The sequence below is a fragment of the Bombina bombina genome, chromosome 3, assembly GCF_027579735.1.
Source record: "Bombina bombina isolate aBomBom1 chromosome 3, aBomBom1.pri, whole genome shotgun sequence".
Taxonomy (NCBI): Eukaryota; Metazoa; Chordata; class Amphibia; order Anura; family Bombinatoridae; genus Bombina; species Bombina bombina.
In genome coordinates this window covers 998,090,291-998,112,883 of record NC_069501.1, presented here as the reverse complement: position 1 = coordinate 998,112,883, position 22,593 = coordinate 998,090,291, and the positions used below count along the sequence as shown (strand labels likewise).

General features: G+C 40.2%; 1 protein-coding gene across 1 annotated transcript in view; it reads left to right on the top strand.

Annotated features, from left to right (window-relative positions):
- Positions 1-22,593, top strand: part of BAZ2A (bromodomain adjacent to zinc finger domain 2A) — a 218,841-nt gene that overhangs the window by 55,362 nt on the left and 140,886 nt on the right. The window contains exons 19-24 of the mRNA XM_053705512.1: positions 1,814-1,876; positions 13,250-13,394; positions 13,551-13,972; positions 14,435-14,666; positions 15,477-15,632; positions 16,157-16,317. Coding sequence (XP_053561487.1) covers positions 1,814-1,876; positions 13,250-13,394; positions 13,551-13,972; positions 14,435-14,666; positions 15,477-15,632; positions 16,157-16,317 — 1,179 coding nt within the window. The remainder of the gene's footprint in view (positions 1-1,813; positions 1,877-13,249; positions 13,395-13,550; positions 13,973-14,434; positions 14,667-15,476; positions 15,633-16,156; positions 16,318-22,593) is intronic.

Genomic DNA, 22,593 nt, shown 5'->3' with positions numbered 1-22,593 from the left:
AGGCCTATTTATATTCTGGTCATCTTCTCAGACCTGCAATTTCTTTGGCTGATGTTGCGACTACATCAACTTTCTGGTTGGAGAATTTAGCACAACAGGAATTGGATTCTGACTTATCTAGCATTATTCGCTTACTGCAATATGCTAATCATTTTATTTGTGATGCCATTTTTGATATCAAAATTGATGTTAGATCCATGTCTTTAGCTATATTAGCTAGAAGAACTTTGTGGCTTAAATCTTGGAATGCTGATATGACATCTAAATCTAGATTACTATCTCTTTCTTTCCAAGGTAATAATTTATTTGGTTCTCAGTTGGATTCTATTATTTCAACTGTCACTGGGGGAAAGGGAGTTTTTTCTTCCTCAGGATAAAAAACCTAAGGGTAAATCTAAGTCTTCTAACCGTTTTCGTTCCTTTCGTCAGAATAAGGAACAAAAACTCAATCCTCCCCCCAAGTAATCTGCTTCCAATTGGAAGCCTTCCTCAAATTGGAATAAATCCAAGCCATTTAGGAAACCAAAGCCAGCCCCTAAGTCCGCATGAAGGTGCGGCCCTCATTCCAGCTCAGCTGGTAGGGGGCAGATTAAGGTTTTTCAAGGATATTTGGATAAAATCTGTCCAAAATCAATGGATTCAGAGCATTGTCTCTCAAGGGTATCGAATACTATTCAGAGTAAGACCTCCTGTGAGAAGATTTTTTCTCTCACGTATCCCAGCAAATCCAGTAAAAGCTCAGGCTTTCCTGAAGTGTGTTTCAGACCTGGAGTCTTCAGGGGTAATCATGCCAGTTCCTCTTCAGGAACAATAGCCAGTAGGTGGAGCTGTCCGCTTATGTTGCAGCAAAGCCAAGCAGACTGAAATTAATCAGTTTAACCAGACCTGAGCTATCGAGCATATTTCAAAGGAACAAGATCTTCCTGTCTATAAATCAGTCCAGAACTGTTTGCAGAAAAATGCAAGTGAAGTCTGTGTTGTGTGATTATTTTATTAGGTTTATAATGCTGTTTAGCATTTAAAGTCTTCATTTCAAAGCTTTAAAAATAATGTATTTGGTGTTACTTATGACAATTTTGAGAGGAACCTATTTCCCTCACTTCCCTTTGACTTACATTATAAACTGGGTTTCAATTTACAACGGTTTCGATTTACAACCATTCCTTCTGGAACTTAACCCCGGCTACCTGTATGTATGTGTGTGTATATATATATATATATATATATAAATATACACACAGAAGAAGTCAAGCATTCGCGCTCTCAGCTAAGATTAAATGCAAAAATGGAAGAGTTGGTTACCGCATCTGGCAAATTGGGACAAGCCCAGGTACCACGCCGAAGTCTCTCCCAAAACCTGGGTCCCTAAACCAGCCAAACAAATCGAGCTCTCAATCAAACAAACTGGGAACAAGTGAAGGGTGCACAGGCTTCAAGTAGACTGTCCCTTTAATGCAATAGAAAGAGGTAGTTACGTCCTGCCCCCCCCCCCCCAGAAGTGCAGCATTAAAAAAAATGCCTTACCTCTTTATTCAATAACTGCACAATTGTGAGTTATGCTTATTACTTTAAAAAGCACACATCAAAAGAACTTGTGAATATTGTCTAAGCATAAGTACTTCATTATAAGCCTAGACCATTAAAAAACAAATAACATTTTTTTGTTTTATCATTCTTTGATTACATTCAGTACTTCAAATGGAGATTTTGTTTTGAGTAATGCTACAATAATATTATAGCACACAGTTAATGTTTGTGTAAATTATAATCTAGGATTATATTATTTAATATTAATATTATTATTCTCATTCAGGAAGATGTTTCCTCTTGCTTGAGTGTTGGGGAGCTAGAAAGTCAAATCGAGAAACTTACAAAGGTAAAACTCTTCCTTGCATATCTGTCTAAACTGCAATTTGTTTGCCTCTTTTAATTGATTCATTTTGTTTTCATTAAAAACATTTTTAAACAGGATAAAATATCAGCAATGAATTTTGGTTTTGTAAAATAACAGTATACAGCATAAGATAATTTTACTAAACTGAATGTAAATTTAGATGATAAAGTGCCCAGTTTTTAAAAATCCGATTTAAAAACAAGGGCACTTTAATTCATCAAAATTTACATTTCACTCATGTGAAAATACTTACCTTTTTAGTCTTGACAGCCGCTCCAGTGATTCCCCCCGCCTGTCGCAAAGCCTCTTCCCGGTTCTAAAATGAGGAATCTGGCTTCCTCCAATAACGGTGTTGAATCAGACACGGTTTCCCCGGGGGGGTGGGGGGGGTGCCGTGATTGGAGGATGACCGATCCATCATTTCTGACGTATGAAGAGGCTTGTGACGACCGAGGGAATCACTGGCGCGGCTGTAAAGATTAAAAGGTAAGCATTTTCACAACACAAGTGAAATGTAAATTTTTATGAATCAGATTTTTAAAAACAGGCACTTTATCATCTAAATTTAAATTCACTTTAACTATTCTGAATATTTATTTCTCTTGTTAAGTGTAGTCAGTCCACGGGTCATCCATTACTTATGGAATATATCTCTTCCTAACAGGAAGCTGCAAGAGGATCACCCAAGCAGAGCTGCTATATAGCTCCTCCCCTCACATGTCATATTCAGTCATTCTCTTGCAGCCTAACTAAAGATAGGTCGCTGTGAGAGGTCTGTGGTGTTTTTTAACTTAGTTTATTTCTACAATTAAAAGTTTGTTATTTTAAATGGCACCGGAGTGTGCTGTTTATTCTCAGGCAGCATTAGAAGAAGAATCTGCCTGCGTTTTCTATGATCTTAGCAGACGTAACTAAGATCCACTGGCTGTTCTCATCTGAGGAGTGAGGTAACTTCAGAGAAGGGGAATAGCATGCAGGGCCCCCCTGCAAATGAGGTATGTGCAGTAATTATTTTTCTGAGGAATGGAATTGACTGAGAAAATACTGCTGATACCAATGTAAAGTAAGTTCAGCCTTAAATGCAGTGATAGCGACTGGTATTAGGCTGATGAGTGTGTGTACACTGAATGTATTTTTCTAAGGAATGGAATTGACTCTGAAAATACTGTTAATACTGAAATAATGTATGAGCCTTAACTGCAGTAAAAGCGACTGGTAGCAGGCTTATTAATAACAATTCATAACTTTTCAAATGTATGTTTAAAACGTTTACTGGCATGTTAATCGTTTTTTGTGAGGTACTTGGTGATAAAACTTATTGGGGCATGATTTTTACCACATGGCCATCTTTGTTTTCTGCATAGAAACAGTTTTCTGAGCTTCCCCACTGTTGTAATATGAGTGGGAGGGGCCTATTTTAGCGCTTTTTTGCGCAGTAAAAATTCAGTCACAATCTGTCTACTTCATCCTCCATGATCCAGATCGTCTCTAGAGAGCTCAGGGGTCTTCAAAATTCATTTTGAGGGAGGTAATCAGTCACAGCAGACCTGTGACAGTGTGTTTTGACTGTGAGAAAAACGTTAATTATTAAATTGTTATCCGTTTTTGGGTATTAAGGGGTTAATCATCCATTTGCTGGTGGGTGCAATCCTTTGCTAACTTAATACATTTACTGTGAAAAATTGGTTGCTATAACTATTTTGGTTCATTGTTATTTCAACTGTGACAGCCTTTTGTGCTTCTTAAAGGCACAGTAGCGTTTTTTATATTGCTTGTAAATTTATTTAGAAAAGTATTTCCAAGCTTGCTAGTCTCATTGCTAGTCTGTTTAAACATGTCTGACACAGATGAATCTCTTTGTTCACTATGTTTAAAGGCCAATGTGGAGCCCAATAGAAATTTGTGTACTAATTGCATTGATGCTACTTTAAATAAAAGTCAATCTTTACATGTAAAGAAATTATCACCAGACAACGAGGGGGAAGTTATGCCGACTAACTCTCCTCACGTGTCAGTACCTTCGCCTCCCGCTCAGGAGGTGCGTGATTTTGTGGCGCCAAGTACATCAGGGAGGCCCTTACAAATCACTTTGCAAGACATGGCTACTGTTATGACAGAAGTATTATCTAAATTGCCAGAATTAAGAGGCAAGCGCGATAGCTCTGGGTTAAGGACAGAGCGCGCGGATGAGGTGAGAGCCATGTCAGATACTGCGTTACAGTTTGCAGAACATGAAGACGGAGAGCTTCATTCTGTGGGTGACGGATCTGATCCAGGGAGACTGGATTCAGAGATTTCTAATTTTAAATTTAAGCTTGAGAACCTCCGCATATTGCTAGGGGAGGTATTAGCGGCTCTGAATGATTGTAACACGGTTGCAATTCCAGAAAAATTATGTAGGTTGGATAGATACTATGCGGTACCCGGTGTGTACTGACGTGTTTCCTATACCTAAAAGGCTTACAGAGATTATTAGCAAGGAGTGGGATAGACCTGGTGTGCCTTTTTTCCCCTCCTCCCATATTTAGGAAAATGTTTCCTATAGACGCCACCACACGAGACTTATGGCAGACGGTCCCTAAGGTGGAGGGAGCAGTTTCTACTTTAGCTAAGCGTACCACTATCCCGGTGGAGGATAGTTGTGCCTTTTCAGATTCAATGGATAAGAAATTAGAGGGTTACCTTAAGAAAATGTTTGTTCAACAAGGTTTTATCTTACAGCCCCTTGCATGCATTGCGCCTGTCACTGCTGCGGCGGCATTCTGGTTTGAGTCTCTGGAAGAGGCCATTCGCACAGCTCCATTGGATGAAATTATGAACAAGCTTAAAGCACTTAAGCTAGCTAACGCATTTGTTTCTGATGCCGTCGTACATTTAACCAAACTTACGGCTAAGAACTCCGGATTCGCCATCCAAGCGCGCAGAGCGCTATGGCTTAAATCCTGGTCAGCTGACGTGACTTCTAAATCTAAATTGCTTAATATTCCTTTCAAAGGGCAGACCTTATTCGGGCCCGGCTTGAAAGAAATTATAGCTGACATTACGGGAGGTAAGGGCCATGCTCTACCTCAGGACAGGGCCAAATCAAAGGCCAAACAGTCTAATTTTCGTGCCTTTCGTAACTTCAAGGCAGGAGCAGCATCAACTTCCTCCGCTCCAAAACAGGAAGGAGCTGTTGCTCGTTACAGGCAGGGCTGGAAAGTTAACCAGTCCTGGAACAAGGGCAAGCAGGCCAAGAAACCTGCTGCGGCCCCCAAGACAGCATGAAGAGAGGGCCCCTATGCGGAAACGGATCTCGTGGGGGGCAGACTTTCTCTCTTCGCCCAGGCTTGGGCAAGAGATGTCCAGGATCCCTGGGCGTTGGAGATCATATCTCAGGGATATCTCCTGGACTTCAAAACTTCTCCTCCACGAGGGAGATTTCATCTTTCAAGGTTATCAGCAAACCAAATAAAGAAAGAGGCGTTTCTAAGCTGTGTACAAGACCTCTTACTAATGGGGGTGATCCACCCAGTTCCGCGGACGGAACACGGGCAGGGATTCTATTCAAATCTATTTGTGGTTCCCAAGAAAGAGGGAACCTTCAGACCAATCTTGGACTTAAAAATCCTAAACAAATTTCTAAGAGTTCCATCATTCAAAATGGAAACTATTCGAACCATCCTTCCCATGATCCAAGAGGGTCAGTACATGACCACAGTGGACTTAAAGGATGCCTACCTTCACATACCGATTCACAAAGATCATTATCGGTACCTAAGATTTGCTTTCCTAGACAGGCATTACCAGTTTGTAGCTCTTCCCTTCGGATTAGCTACGGCTCCAAGAATCTTTACAAAAGTTCTGGGCTCACTTCTGGCGGTACTAAGACCACGAGGCATAGCGGTGACTCCGTACCTAGATGACATTCTGATACAAGCGTCAAGTTTTCAAACTGCCAAGTCTCATACAGAGATAGTTCTGGCATTTCTGAGGTCGCATGGGTGGAAGGTGAACGTGGAAAAGAGTTCTCTATTACCACTTACAAGAGTTCCCTTTCTAGGGACTCTTATAGATTCTGTAGAGATGAAAATTTACCTGACAGAGGCCAGGTTATTAAAACTTCTAAATGCTTGCCGTGTCCTTCATTCCATTCCACACCCGTCAGTAGCTCAGTGCATGGAAGTAATAGGCTTAATGGTAGCGGCAATGGACATAGTACCATTTGCGCGCCTGCATCTCAGACCGCTGCAATTGTGCATGCTAAGTCAGTGGAACGGGGATTACTCAGATTTGTCCCCCCTACTAAATCTGGATCAAGAGACCAGAGATTCTCTTCTATGGTGGCTTTCTCGGCCACATCTGTCCAAGGGGATGACCATTCGCAGGCCAGATTGGACGATTGTAACAACAGACGCCAGCCTTCTAGGCTGGGGCGCAGTCTGGAACTCCCTGAAAGCTCAGGGATTATGGACTCAGGAGGAGAAACTCCTCCCAATAAATATTCTGGAATTAAGAGCAATATTCAATGCTCTCCTAGCTTGGCCTCAGTTAGCAACTCTGAGGTTCATCAGATTTCAGTCGGACAACATCACGACTGTGGCTTACATCAACCATCAAGGGGGAACCAGAAGTTCCCTAGCGATGTTGGAAGTCTCAAAGATAATTCGCTGGGCAGAGTCTCACTCTTGCCACCTGTCAGCGATTTACATCCCAGGCGTGGAGAACTGGGAGGCGGATTTTCTAAGTCGCCAGACTTTTCATCCGGGGGAGTGGGAACTTCATCCGGAGGTCTTTGCTCAACTGATTCATCGTTGGGGCAAACCAGATCTGGATCTCATGGCGTCTCGCCAGAACGCCAAGCTTCCTTGTTACGGATCCAGGTCCAGGGACCCGGGAGCGGTGCTGATAGATGCTCTGACAGCCCCTTGGGTCTTCAACATGGCTTATGTGTTTCCACCATTCCCGATGCTTCCTCCTTTGATTGCCAAGATCAAACAGGAGAGAGCTTCGGTGATTCTGATAGCGCCTGTGTGGCCACGCAGGACCTGGTATGCAGACCTAGTGGACATGTCGTCCTGTCCACCGTGGTCTCTGCCTCTGAGACAGGACCTTCTAATTCAGGGTCCTTTCAACCATACAAATCTAATTTCTCTGAGGCTGACTGCATGGAGATTGAACGCTTGATTCTATTAAAGCGTGGCTTCTCGGAGTCGGTTATTGATACCTTAATACAGGCTAGGAAGCCTGTTACCAGAAAAATTTACCATAAGATATGGCGTAAATATTTATATTGGTGCGAATCCAAGAGTTACTCATGGAGTAAGGTTAGGATTCCTAGGATATTGTCCTTTCTACAAGAGGGTTTAGAAAAGGGCTTATCTGCTAGTTCGTTAAAGGGACAGATTTCTGCTCTGTCTATTCTTCTACACAAACGTCTGGCTGAAGTTCCAGACGTTCAGGCTTTTTGTCAGGCTTTAGCTAGGATTAAGCCTGTGTTTAAGACTGTTTCTCCGCCGTGGAGCTTAAACTTAGTTCTTAATGTTCTTCAAGGCGTTCCATTTGAACCCCTTCATTCCATTGATATCAAGCTGTTATCCTGGAAGGTTTTGTTTTTGATGGCTATTTCCTCGGCTCGAAGAGTCTCTGAGTTATCTGCCTTACATTGTGATTCTCCTTATCTGATTTTTCATTCAGACAAGGTAGTTCTGCGTACTTAACCTGGGTTCTTACCTAAGGTAGTTACTAACAGGAATATCAATCAAGAGATTGTTGTTCCATCACTGTGTCCTAACCCTTCTTCAAAGAAGGAACGACTTTTGCATAATCTGGACGTAGTCCGTGCCCTGAAGTTCTATTTGCAGGCAACTAAAGATTTTCGTCAAACTTCTTCCCTGTTTGTCGTTTACTCTGGACAGAGAAGAGGTCAAAAGGCTTCGGCTACCTCTCTCTCTTTTTGGCTTCGTAGCATAATACGTTTAGCCTATGAGACTGCTGGACAGCAGCCTCCTGAAAGGATTACAGCTCATTCTACTAGAGCTGTGGCTTCCACCTGGGCCTTTAAAAATGAGGCCTCTGTTGAACAGATTTGCAAGGCTGCGACTTGGTCTTCGCTTCACACCTTTTCGAAATTTTACAAATTTGACACTTTTGCTTCTTTGGAGGCTATTTTTGGGAGAAAGGTACTTCAGGCAGTGGTTCCTTCTGTTTAATGTTCCTGCCTTGTCCCTCCCTTCATCCGTGTACTTTAGCTTTGGTATTGGTATTCCATAAGTAATGGATGACCCATGGACTGACTACACTTAACAAGAGAAAACATAATTTATGCTTACCTGATAAATTTATTTCTCTTGTAGTGTAGTCAGTCCACGGCCCGCCCTGTCTTTAAGGCAGATCTAAATTTTAATTAAACTCCAGTCACCACTGCACCCTATGGTTTCTCCTTTCTCGTCTGCTTTGGTCGAATGACTGAATATGACATGTGAGGGTAGGAGCTATATAGCAGCTCTGCTTGGGTGATCCCCTTGCAGCTTCCTGTTAGGAAGAGATATATTCCATAAGTAATGGATGACCCGTGGACTGACTACACTACAAGAGAAATAAATTTATCAGGTAAGCATAAATTATGTTTTCCTTTATTGTGGTCCATTAGGGGTAGAAATAAATGTGCCCTGTGTACATTATTGCAAGCTAGAGGGCCAAGAATCCTACAGGAAAAAAAAGCATTTCAGAGTTAAATTCCAGGAAAAGGAAACCTAATAATGAAAGTAAATTCCATTGCAGTGTGTTTTTCTTTCAGCTATTGTCCCCCAATATAAGCCTTTCAATGGCGAATTAAATGTTTTCATTTCTTTGTATGTTTTCACATTTTACCCTCCTTTCTTGTTGCTGTAAAAGTATGTTGAACAAAACATTTTGAATTGTATTGTTTAATAAAGTAATTTCACAGGCTTCTCCCCCCGCCCATATACTTTAAATTTTTTGTTTTGGCTCTCCCTGGCTAGTAATCACCAATGAGAACCCTCCTCCCACTGACCACTCCCCATATTTACCATTATATAATGAGCTGTATAACCAAAAAGCAAATTGAGTTTACTCTTATGAACAAATAAGACCTATTTTAAAGGGACAGTGAAAATTACATTTTCATGATTTACAGTCTGTCATTTTAAACAACTTTCCAATTTCTTTTATCAAATAGGCTTTGTTCTTTTGGTATCCTTTGTTAAAAAGCATACAAAGATTAGCTTAGGAGCAGCAATGCCCTATTGCGAACTAGCTGCCAATTGACTATTGTACATCTGTGCCTCCTACCATTGGCTCACGTGTTCAGGCAGCTTCCAGTAGTGAGTTTTGTGTTCAGGCAGCTTCCAGTAGTGAGTTGCTGCTCCTTTGTTGTGTTCAGGCAGCTTCCAGTAGTGAGTTTATGCTCCTTTCTTGTGTTTAGGCAGCTTCCAGTAGTGAGTTGCTGCTCCTTTGTTGTGTTTAGCCAGACTCCAGTAGTGAGTTTCTGCTCCTTTGTTGTGTTTAGCCAGACTCCAGTAGTGAGTTGCTGCTCCTTTGTTGTGTTCAGCCAGCTTCCAGTAGTGAGTTGCTGCTCCTTTCTTGTGTTTAGGCAGCTTCCAGTAGTGAGTTGCTGCTCCTTTCTTGTGTTTAGGCAGCTTCCAGTAGTGAGTTGCTGCTCCTTTGTTGTGTTTAGGCAGCTTCCAGTAGTGAGTTTCTGCTCCTTTGTTGTGTTTAGGCAGCTTCCAGTAGTGAGTTTCTGCTCCTTTGTTGTGTTTAGCCAGCTTCCAGTAGTGAGTTTATGCTCCTTTGTTGTGTTTAGGCAGCTTCCAGTAGTGAGTTGCTGCTCCTTTGTTGTGTTCAGCCAGCTTCCAGTAGTAAGTTGCTGCTCCTTTGTTGTGTTCAGCCAGCTTCCAGTAGTGAATTACTGCTCCTTTGTTGTGTTCAGCCAGCTTCCAGTAGTGAGTTGCTGCTCCTTTGTTGTGTTTAGGCAGCTTCCAGTAGTAAATTGCTGCTACTTTGTTGTGTTAAGCCAGCTTCCAGTAGTGAATTACTGCTCCTTTGTTGTGTTTAGGCAGCTTCCAGTAATGAGTTGCTGCCCCTTTGTTTTGTTTAGCCAGCTTCCAGTAGTGAGTTGCTGCCCCTTTGTTGTGTTCAGCCAGCTTCCAGTAGTGAGTTGCTGCCCCTTTGTTGTGTTCAGCCAGCTTCCAGTAGTGAGTTGCTGCCCCTTTGTTGTGTTCAGCCAGCTTCCAGTAGTGAGTTTCTGCCCCTTTGTTGTGTTCAGCCAGCTTCCAGTAGTGAGTTGCTGCCCCTTTGTTGTGTTTAGCCAGCTTCCAGTAGTGAGTTGCTGCCCCTTTGTTGTGTTCAGCCAGCTTCCAGTAGTGAGTTGCTGCCCCTTTGTTGTGTTTAGGCAGCTTCCAGTAATGAGTTGCTGCCCCTTTGTTGTGTTCAGCCAGCTTCCATTAGTGAGTTTCTGCCCCTTTGTTGTGTTTAGGCAGCTTCCAGTAATCAGTTGCTGCCCCTTTGTTTTGTTTAGCCAGCTTCCAGTAGTGAGTTGCTGCCCCTTTGTTGTGTTCAGCCAGCTTCCAGTAGTGAGTTGCTGCTCCTTTGTCAAAGGGTCGAGTTTGGCATCCATATCTATAGAAACTTCATCTGGCAATTTGGCAGCCGAGTGGGCTAGGTTGCAGAAGCTAAATATTTGAAGGGATATAAAACTCCAAAATGTTGTTTTGGTTCAGAGCATACAATTTACTTCTGTTATCGCATTTGCTTTGTTTCCCTAGTATTCTTTGTTGAAGAGATATCTAGGTAGGTGTCTGGAGCACTTAATGGCAGAAAATTAATAATAGAAGCAAATTAAAAAGTTGTTTAAAATTGCATGCTCTATCTGAACCACAACATATTTCTTTTTTTTTTTTTTTTATATCCTATTAACCCCTTAGTGACCAGACCATTTTTCAATCTTCTTACCCTTAAAGGGCCACTGTAAGTAAATATTTTCTATGCCTGTTACTAACTAACTACCCCAAATACGCTTTTTATCAATAGCATTTCATTAACATATCTCTACCGTATATCAGAAATCTTGTCTGCAAAAGTAATTGTTTTCCAAACCCACTCTGTGGGTATGCTTTGCTCTGTACCAATCAGTTTACAATACCTAGGTTTCAAAAATAAATGTTATTATTTTTTTTTATTTTTTTTTAAAGATGTTTTTATTTTTATATTTCATCTGAAGTGTAGGATCCCCCATTACCCCCCCAAACAGCTCTCTAAGCCTCCCCCTCGACCTATTGGTGGCCATCTTAGGTACTGTCTGCCAGTACCCAGTTTACTACAAAATTTTTGTTAAAAAAAATATATAAATAAAACCCCCATTTTCTGTAGTGTAGCTGCCCCCCTCCCCCTCCCAGATCTCTTTCCCAACATTTTTCTCCCTCTTCCTTTCCCTCTCCCTACTTTGACGGGAGCGTGTGCACATGCACGCTCCCACCCCCGCCTCCTTGCGCGCTCTAGGATAAACAGATAGGACAGGATCCGGATATCCTCCAGCGATGGGCCGCCCATCTGCCTCCCTGCTATGGCTCCCACCCACCAACGATCGGCACCATCTCTGGCGGATGCAAAGAGGGCCACAGTGTGGCTCTCTGCATCAGATGCTTTAAAAAGGTTATTGCCGGATGCCTCAATATAGAGGCATCACTGCAATAACTTAAAGCGATCGCTTCCAGTGCTTGAAAACACTGAGGACGTGCAGGGTACGTCCTTGGTCATTAAGTGCCAATTTTTGTAGGACGTACCCTGCACGTCCTTGGTCGTTAAGCTCTAGTAACTACACTATTATTAAAAGCTCGGAAGATATACTACAGGATATGGCATGCTTCCCCTCATGGATGTTGACTAGAGGTCTCTACTCCAGATATTTCACTTTGTCACTTGTTGGAGTTTCTGCATGATGGTTATCTACGAGGTCTTGTGAACCTTCAGAGTCTGTGATAGCCTTTATAAGAAACCTCTCTGAAAGGGAGGTATGGGGGAGATATTTAGTCTCTTATCCTAGGAGGGTAAACCTAAGTTTCCCTATGTAGGTAATGCCTAATGCCCAGTAATTATTTATTTAGAAAAAGAAAAAGCACCCACTTAAAAATAAGAGACTTATTGTAATTGTAACTAATTTTAAAATGTAACTTTTATTGGTCAATATTTAAAATTAAATCTGACATACAAATACATATATTACACAGAGGTATTGAAAAGATACAAGAGGACCTATAATGTGTGTCAGTGTTTAACTGATTGTCTTTATAGTGGGATTAAGATGGTCTGTGATTGTCACATAGATGTATGGGTAAGGTTAAGGAGAATCAATTATTCCATTCCACAATCGGTTCCTAAGTAGGATAATATTGTTATAAAAATATCACAGGACCCCACTACAATCATATCTAAATTCCATTTCCATTGGATAAGAAATAGATAATATGTCTGACTATAAGTCAGACTCTAAATATCCCTAGTGTAAACATTTTATTTAAAAAAGTGAATATCAGGATCATCTGTAACACACATAGAAAAAATAAAGTTTAAAATTGTGTTCAAGGGAGGAACACAAAATAATTTCTAACACACACTTCTCCTGTATAAGTGTAGGTATAGAAAGTGTATACCTAAATCGATAATTATTTGAATATAGGTAACGGTACATATATAGTTTCTATGAGGTTTAGTTAGAGGGTATATAATTCAACCTCAGATATTATGAACGACTAGGTGTGAAGAAACGCTAGTAGTATTGTTACCCGAAAGCTCGCAAGCATATAACCTACGTTCTATTATCAAGTTTGGATTATGTCCAGCCAATTTTATAGTATTAGGAGGTTTCGGAAGGAGATTAAACCCCAAGGACAAAACTAAGCGCCAAATAAGGCCAACAGATTTAAGTTGAAGGCTTATTTTTAACAAATTAATTACAGGAGAAGCAGTGCGAACGCCTGGCGTGCGTTTCGCCAACTGCTTTCTCAAAGGCGTGTCGTCCTCGCTAGTGTCCATATTTAAGGGACCGCCACCCAATCCGGAAGGGGGGTGTGATCTGGATTTTCCCTCCTTGCTATTTCTTGTCCCTTCTGGACATAACTAAAAATAGAAGTGGTCTGGGGTAACACTGTTCATTTAAAATGCAATCAAAGTTCATGAATACATTCTCACCTGAACTGCAGAAGAATTGGGGGGAAGAAAGTTAGAGTGGTAAGCTGTGGCTTGGTCAGTTCGATCCACCCTCTGTGGGAGTAACATTCTCATTTGTGATTATTACTATTCAGGGACTTCTAAATTGCTGTATTGTAGGTGTTAATATTGTTTGTTTTGTTTTTGCAGCGACACTTGTTTTTTCGGAAGAAGTTGCTGAGCTCCTCACAGAAGCTTCGATTTGTGTCTCTAGGACAAGATCGCTACCACAGAGTCTACTGGATGCTGCCACACTTAGGTGGCATATTTGTAGAGGGTACACATGGGACAAATGGTAAGTGTTGTTTATTATTATTATTTTGTAGGAAGAATATTCTACTTATTTGTCTTTATTCATAGCAAACTCATAATTGTTCTTTATACTCTTTAGTACATATTTTGTAGTCCTCTGCAAAAAAAAAGTAAGTACCTATAAAATCTTACTTCACAGGGCAAACTCAAGAAAATCTTCTGACTGAAACTTCCCTATTATCCTCAATTAAAACAGAGGATATTAAAGAAACTGATGAAAAGCCTTTCAATACACCTAACCGCTCACGAGGACGCCCGCGGAAGTCTAGAAGTGAACCACATCATCATTGTATTTTGCACCAGTGTTCAGATTCATGGAATGACACAATGAATGATATAGATTTGAACTCTCGCAGTAGTCCTAGTAGTGAGTTTCAGAATCTGAACAGTGCAGTGCTGACTCCTGAGAACAGCCCTCCTCACTCTGAGTCAACAGCCAAGTTGCCCACAGAAGAAAGTCAGTGGTGCCAACTGATCCCCAGTACTCCTTTCAGTGACCCTTTGCAAGAAACTCCAGCTAACCCAAGCAACTTTCTTCCCCCCAATTCTTCTGCAGTTCAGGTGAGAATGTATTCATGAAGTTTGATTGCATTTTAAATGATTCATTGTAGTTTAATTCAGATATTTGCAACGTAGAATTGAAAGGACATACTATATCTAAAGTAGGCTCTAGCCACCTATTGATCTTTGTCTGATAAACTGTCTTTGTGTTTTTTTTTTTATTTATTAATTGCTAGGATTGTCCCTTTAGGATAATTGTTTGTCATAAGCCTGTCAGTGACTCTAAAAAATGTTCTGCAAACTGGTCACTTTGTGAAGTAGATTGCGCTAGTAGTCCTAGACTGGACTTGATATTTTGGTTAAAAGGATTTGTGGGCTATTGTTTCATATTATCGCTTGAATCTTTATTCTTAATACAGTGTATATGGGAGAAATGCAATAACTGGAGCTATTGATTTTTCATTATGTCTTAATTGATAAGATGTTTAGTAAACTCAAGAGGAACTGTTATGTGTTGTGCAGGCTGTTACATGTAAAGGAGAGGAGCAGTATCCTGCAGTTTCAGGAGCCACGCCCTGTCTTGCATGCACCAATTTTCGGAGAAGTTCTATTCCACATCATGAGAAACCCCTAGACTCCAACACTGTATGTGACTCGGGTCAGAAAAAGCACAGAGGACGTCCTCCAAGTAAGGTGCTGAAACAGATAGAAGAGAAGTATTTCAGCCAACTCACTAAAAGGCCTGTACCAGCTGGTAAGTTCAGTTTCATAAAGCTATAACTTCAAAATATAAGGTTATTCGTGGACAAATAAACTAATTATCAAGCCATTAGACTGGGACCTTTCAGATGGAAGTTAAAGCACATGGTCAGTTTTTCTGTTATCCTATTATCACAGCTTGTTAAATAATTAACATCTAATTAAATGTATTAGATTTAATCCTTCACCTGGTAGATAGATTAAGATAAAAAAGTAAATAAATTATTTTCCATCTTTAAAGATATCTTGATTATTTTTTTCCCCTCTGTTTCATATAGTCTTATTGTTTAAAGGGACAGTCACGTCCAAAAAAAAACTTTCATTATTCAAATAGGGCTTTCCGATTTACTTTTATCACCAATTTTGCTTTGTTCTATTGGTATTCTTAGTTAAAAGTTAAACCTAGGAGGTTCATATGCTATTTTCTTAGACCTTGAAGGCCGCCTCTAATCTAAATGCATTTTGACAGTTTTTTACCACTAGAGGGCATTAGTTCATGTGTTTCATATAGATAACATTGAGCTCATGCACATGAATTTACAGAGGAGTGAGCACTGATTGGCTAAAATGCAAGTCTGTCAAAAGAACTGAAGTAAGGGGGCAGTCTGCAGAGGCTTAGATATAAGGTACTTACAGAGGTAAAATGTGTATTATTATAACTGTGTTGATTATGCAAAACTGGGGAATGGGTAATTAAGGGATTATCTATCTTTTAAAACAAAAACAATTCTGGTGTTGACTGTCCCTTTAAGTGCTTGTGCATATCTGTGTTTTCTTGTTGTTGTATTTCTTAATGTGTTTGCAGATATGAGACAAAAATGGTGGTGGATAAAAGACTCAGCTATTTTGGAATCCTTGCTTAAAACTCTGCACCCACGAGGCATCCGGGAAAAAAATCTACACAAGCATCTAACAAAGCATTTGGAACATCTCAAGGAGATGTGTTTCCGGCCAGCCAGTGGTGAGTGAAATCTGAAAGATAGCATAGGAGAACGTGTTCATAGGTGCACATTTCAGTGTGCCTCAAATTAGTCACCCCCTTCAGTCAGGAACATCTAAAAGCTCTGCTTCTGTACACAAAACAAATGTATAAAGTTTGTTCTCTCTTGCAAATGTAAAGGCAGTTTTATCTAGGATTGACTAATAAATCTGCTTCTGTCATATGTGTAGATAGAGAGATATTACACATACATGTCTTTCATTTTACACTGCAAAACAATTGCAGTTTAAATGGACATTATAGTGCAATAAATAATGCACTATGCATGTAATTTTGGCGCTAGTGGCCCTGAAATTATTGTCCCTTTAAGTATTTTAGTCTGATCAGACTTGACTTGTGGAATGCACAGAGCACGGAAATGATGACTGAATTAATCAAAATTACATAGCTGCTTGGTGTAATGAAACAGTTGACTACTGTACAATACTGCAAAATTCTACCAAACTAACCATGCTTTTTTTTTTTTGTTTGTTTCATTCATTCAGATTCTATCTTTGAATTCATCCCAACAGACGGTCAGCCTGTGAGCCATGAGACAGTGGAGAAATGGTCTGTGACTGACTGGACTTTCCGAGCAGACATGTCTATTCTTCAGTGGGTTGAAAATTTGGAACAACGTATCTTTTTATCTGACCTCCAACAAAGGGTGTGTGTTTTTTTTTTTTTTTTTATTATTTAAGGATTCCATGCTTTGAATTGAGATAAAAATAAGACATGAAACTCAAACTTTTTCTTTTATGATTCAGTTTGTAAATACAATTTTAAACAACATTCCAATTTTCTTCTATTATCTAATATATTATATATATATATATATATATATATATACACACACACCAGGTAGCCCTCAGTTTACGCCGGGGTTAGGTTCCAGAAGGAATGGTTGTAAATTAAAACCGTTGTAAATTGAAACCCAGTTTATAATGTAAGTCAATGGGAAGTGAGGGAGATAGGTTCCAGGTCCCTCTCAAAATTGTCATAAGTAACACCTAATACATTATTTTTAAAGCTTTGGAATGAAGACTTTAAATGCTAGACAGTATTATAAACCTAATAAAATAATCACACAACACAGACTTCACTTGCATTTTTCTGCAAACAGTTCTTTCTATGCATTCCAATCTGGACTGAGTTATAGACAGGAAGATCTTGTTCCTTTGAAATCTGCTCGATAGCTCAGGTGTGGTTAAACTGATTAATTTCAGCTTGCCTTGCTTTGTTGCAACACAAGCGGACAGCTCCACCTACTGGCTTTTTTAATAAATGCACTGCTTCTCAATGCTTTTCAATAGCAGTCACATGACTGGAAAAAAAGGTTGTTATTCTGAAACGGTGTAAATTGAACCATTGTAAAACGAGGGCCACCTATATATATATATATATATATATATATATATATATATATATATATATATATATATATATATATATATATATATATATATATATATATATATATATATTATCAAACGAAAGCACTCTCAGGACTTGTTAGTAGTGGGTCAAAAACGTCAATAAACACTGTTTTTTGATCTACTACTAACAAGTCCTGAGAGTGCTTTCGTTTGATATTGTATAATTTACATGTTTGCACCCAGGCAGTTGACCCAGGAGGACGGATTTACTTCTAGGATTGTGTTATTTATTTTTATTTTATATATATATTGTGTGTGTGTGTGTGTGTATGTATGTATGTGTATACATATGTGTGTGTATGTATGTATGTATGTATATATATATATATATATATATATATATATATATATATATATATATATATATATATATATATGTCACACACACATACACACACATACACACACACACACACACATATATATATATATAAAACTCGAAAAATTAATTTATTTCACTAATGCAACTTAAAAGGTGAAACTTATATATGATATAGACTTATTACATGATGGTTCAAGCCATGATTTGTCATAATTGTGATGATTATGGCTTACAGCTCATGAAAACCCCAAATCCACAATCTCAGAAAATTAGAATATTGTGAGAAGGTGCAATATTCTAGGCTCAAAATGTCCCACTCTAATCAGCTAATTAAGCCATAACACCTGCAAAGGGTTCCTGAGCCTTTAAATGGTCTCTGTCTGGTTCAGTAGGAATCACAATCATGGGAAAGACTGCTGACCTGACAGTTGTGCAGAAAACCATCATTGGCACCCTCCATAAAGAGGGAAAGCCTCAAAAGGTAATTGCAAAAGAAGTTGGATGTATTCCAAAGTGCTGTATCAAAGCACATTAATTGAAAGTTATGTGGAAGGCAAAAGTGTGGAAGAAAAAGGTGCACAAGCAGCAGGGATGACAGCAGCCTGGAGAGGATTGTCAGGAAAAGGCCATTCAAAAGTGTCGTATTCCTCTTGTCAAGCCACTCCTGAACAACAAACAACGTCAGAAGCGTCTTACCTGGGCTAAAGAAAAACAGACCTGGTCTGTTCCTCAGTGGTCTAAAGTCCTCTTTTCTGATGAGAGCAAATTTTGCATCTCATTTGGAAACCAAGGACCCAGAAAATGGAGGAAGAATGGAGGGGCACACACTGCAAGATGCTTGAAGTTCAGTGTAAAGTTTCCACAGTCTGTGTTGATTTGGGGAGCCATGTCATCTGCTGGTGTTGGTCCACTGTGCTTCATTAAGTCCAGGGTCAACGCAGCCGTCTACCAGGAGATTTTGGAGCACTTAATGCTTCCTTCCGCAGACAAGCTCTATGGGGATGCTGACTTCATTTTCCAGCAGGACTTGGCACCTGCCCACACTGCCAAAAGTACCAAAACCTGGTTCAGTGACCTTGGGATTACTGTGCTTGATTGGCCAGCAAACTCGCCTTACCTGACCCCCATAGAGAATATATGGGGCATTGCCAAGAGAAAGATGAGACCGAACAATGCAGAAGAGCTGAAGGCCGCTATTGAAGCATCCTGGTCTTCCATAACACCTCAGCAGTGCCACAGGCTGATAGCTTCCATTCCACGCCGCATTGAGGCAGTAATTGCTGCAAACGGGGCCCAAACCAAGTACTGAGTACATACGTGTGCATGCTTATACTTTTCAGAGGTCCGATATTGTTCTATGTACAATCCTTGTTTTATTGATTGCATGTAATATTCTAATTTTCTGAGATTGTGTAGTATTTGGGGTTTTCATGAGCTGTAAGCCATAATCATCACGGCTTGAACTATCTTGCTTTGGATGAAATGAGTCTCTCTCATATATTAGTTTCACCTTTTAAGTTGCATTAGTGAAATAAATGAACTTTTGCATGATATTCTAATTTTTCGAGTTTCATCTGTATATTTCAAAAAGAGAAGAGGCACTCACAGGACTTAATAAACATTATTTTTATTAGTAATTCATCAAAAAAGGTTCAGTCAACGTTTCGCTCCTCACAGGGACCTTTGTCAAGACTGTTTCGTATTCACTGCATGTGGAATATTGTTCAGTGGTGAATATTCCACGTCTTGACAAAGGTCCCTGTGAATACCGAATATCTCAATTCAAAATTACCAGCACTCACTATATGAATCCAACGTCGGGGTGCTCCCAAAATATCAACATAAATTGATGGTTCAAGTGAACAGAGGCACTCGTCGTGAATAAAATTTGTGCTTTTATTTTCTCATAAGAGTAAACGTTTTCGGGCTGTGATGCCCGTCATCAGACACCTGAAACTGTCTTTTGTTTCAGGAGTCTGATGACGGGCATCACAGCCCGAAAACGTTTACTCTTATGAGAAAATAAAAGCACACATTTCTCCAACATTGGTGTGTCCGGTCCACGGCGTCATCCTTACTTGTGGGATATTCTCTTCCCCAACAGGAAATGGCAAAGAGTCCCAGCAAAGCTGGCCATATAGTCCCTCCTAGGCTCCGCCCACCCCAGTCATTCTCTTTGCCGTTGCACAGGCAACATCTCCACGGAGATGGTTAAGAGTTTTTTTGGTGTTTAAATGTAGTTTTTATTCTTCTATCAAGTGTTTGTTATTTTAAAATAGTGCTGGTATGTACTATTTACTCTGAAACAGAAAAGGATGAAGATTTCTGTTTGTGAGAGGAAGATGATTTTAGCAGACAGTAACTAAAATCGATTGCTGTTTCCACATAGGACTGTTGAGATGAAGTAACTTCAGTTGGGGGAAACAGTTAGCAGACTTTTCTGCTTAAGGTATGACTAGCCATATTTCTAACAAGACCATGTAATGCTAGAAGGCTGTCATTTCCCCTCATGGGGACCGGTAAGCCATTTTCTTAGTCAAACAAACAGAATAAAGGGCTTATTATGGGCTAAAAAACTGGTAGACATTCTTATGGGCTAAATCGATTGCTTTATTTGGGCATTTTATTCATATTTATGCTGACAATTTGCATTTATAAACTTTGGGAACGTTTATTAAACGGCAGGCACTGTGTTAGACACCTTTTCCAGTCAGGGGGCCTTCCTAGTTATAGACTGAGCCTCATTTTCGCGCCATTACTGCGCAGTTGTTTTTTGAGAGCAGGGCATGCAGATGCATGTGTGAGGATCTAAAAATTGCTGGAAAAGCTTCTAGAAGGCGTCAATTGGTATCGTATTCCCCTCTGGGCTTGGTTGGGTCTCAGCAAAGACTATAGCTGGGACTGTATAGGGGTTAAATTTATAAACGGCTCCGGTTCCGTTATTTTAAGGGTTAAAGCTCTGAAATTTGTGTGCAATACTATTAATGCTTTAAGACTCTGTGGTGAAATTTTGGTAATTTTTGAACAATTCCTTCATACTTTTTCACATGTTCAGTAATAAAGTGTTTTCTGTTTAAAATTTAAAGAGACAGTAACGGTTTTGTTTTAAAACGTTTTTTTTTTTTTGTGCTTTGTTGACAAGTTTAAGCCTGTTTAACATGTCTGTACCTTCAGATAAGCTATGTTCTATATGTATGAAAGCCAATGTGTCTCCCCATTTAAATTTATGTGATAATTGTGCCATAGCGTCCAAACAAAGTAAGGACAGTACTGCCACAGATAATGAAATTGCCCAAGATAATTCCTCAGATGAGGGGAGTAAACATGATACTACATCATCTCCTACTGTGTCTACACCAGTTTTGCCCATGCAGGAGGCCCCTAGTACATCTAGTGCGCCAATGCTTATTACCATGCAACAATTAACGGCTGTAATGGATAACTCCATAGCAAATATTTTATCCAAAATGCCTATTTATCAGAGAAAGCGCGATTGCTCTGTTTTAAACACTGAAGAGCAGGAGGGCGCTGATGATAATTGTTCTGTCATACCCTCACACCAATCTGAAGGGGCCATGAGGGAGGTTTTGTCAGATGGAGAAATCTCAGATTCAGGAAAGATTTCTCAACAAGCTGAACCTGATGTTGTGACATTTAAATTAGAACATCTCCGCGCACTGCTTAAGGAGGTGTTATCTACTCTGGATGATTGTGACAACTTGGTCATTCCAGAGAAATTATGCAAGATGGACAAGTTCCTAGAGGTTCCGGTGCACCCCGACGTTTTTCCTATACCCAAGCGGGTGGCGGACATAGTAAATAAGGAGTTGGAAAAGCCCGGCATACCTTTTTGTTCCCCCCCTATATTTAAGAAATTATTTTCTATGGTCGACCCCAGAAAGGACTTATGGCAGACAGTCCCTAAGGTCGAGGGGGCAGTTTCTACTCTAAACAAACGCACTACTATTCCTATCGAAGATAGTTGTGCTTTCAAAGATCCTATGGATAAAAAATTGGAGGGTTTGCTTAAAAAGATTTTTGTACAGCAAGGTTACCTTCTACAACCAATTTCGTGCATTGTTCCTGTCACTACAGCAGCGTGTTTCTGGTTCGAGGAACTAGAAAAGTCGCTCAGTAGAGAGACTCCATATGAGGAGGTTATGGACAGAGTTCACGCACTTAAATTGGCTAACTTTTATTTTAGATGCCGCTTTGCAATTAGCTAGATTAGCGGCGAAAAATTCAGGGTTTGCTATCGTGGCGCGCAGAGTGCTTTGGCTAAAGTCTTGGTCAGCGGATGTGTCATCCAAGACAAAATTACTTAACATTCCTTTCAAAGGTAAAACTCTATTTGGACCAGAATTGAAAGAGATTATTTCAGACATTACTGGGGGAAAGGGCCACGCCCTTCCACAAGATAGGTCTTTCAAGGCTAAAAATAAGTCTAATTTTCGTCCCTTTCGTAATTTCAGGAACGGACCGGCCTCTAATTCTGCATCCTCTAAGCAAGAGGGTAATGCCTCACAACCCAAACCAGCCTGGAAACCGATGCAAGGCTGGAACAAGGGTAAGCAGGCCAAGAAGCCTGCCGCTGCTAACAAAACAGCATGAAGGAGTAGCCCCCGATCCGGGACCGGATCTAGTGGGGGGCAGACTCTCTCTTTTTGCTCAGGCTTGGGCAGGAGATGTTCAGGATCCCTGGGCGCTAGAAATAGTTTCTCAGGGTTATCTCCTGGAATTCAAGGAACTACCCCCAAGGGGAAGGTTCCACATGTCTCACTTATCCTCAAACCAAATAAAGAGACAGGCATTCTTACATTGTGTAGAAGACCTGTTAAAGATGGGAGTGATACACCCAGTTCCAATAAAGGAACAAGGAATGGGATTTTATTCCAATCTGTTCGTAGTTCCCAAAAAAGAGGGAACTTTCAGACCAATTTTGGATTTGAAGATCCTAAACAAATTTCTCAGGGTACCATCGTTCAAGATGGAAACCATTCGAACGATTCTACCCACTATCCAGGAAAGTCAATTTATGACTACCGTGGATCTAAAGGATGCGTACCTACATATTCCTATCCACAAAGAACATCATCAGTTCCTAAGGTTCGCTTTTCTGGACAAGCATTACCAGTTTGTGGCTCTCCCATTCGGGTTAGCCACTGCTCCAAGGATTTTCACAAAG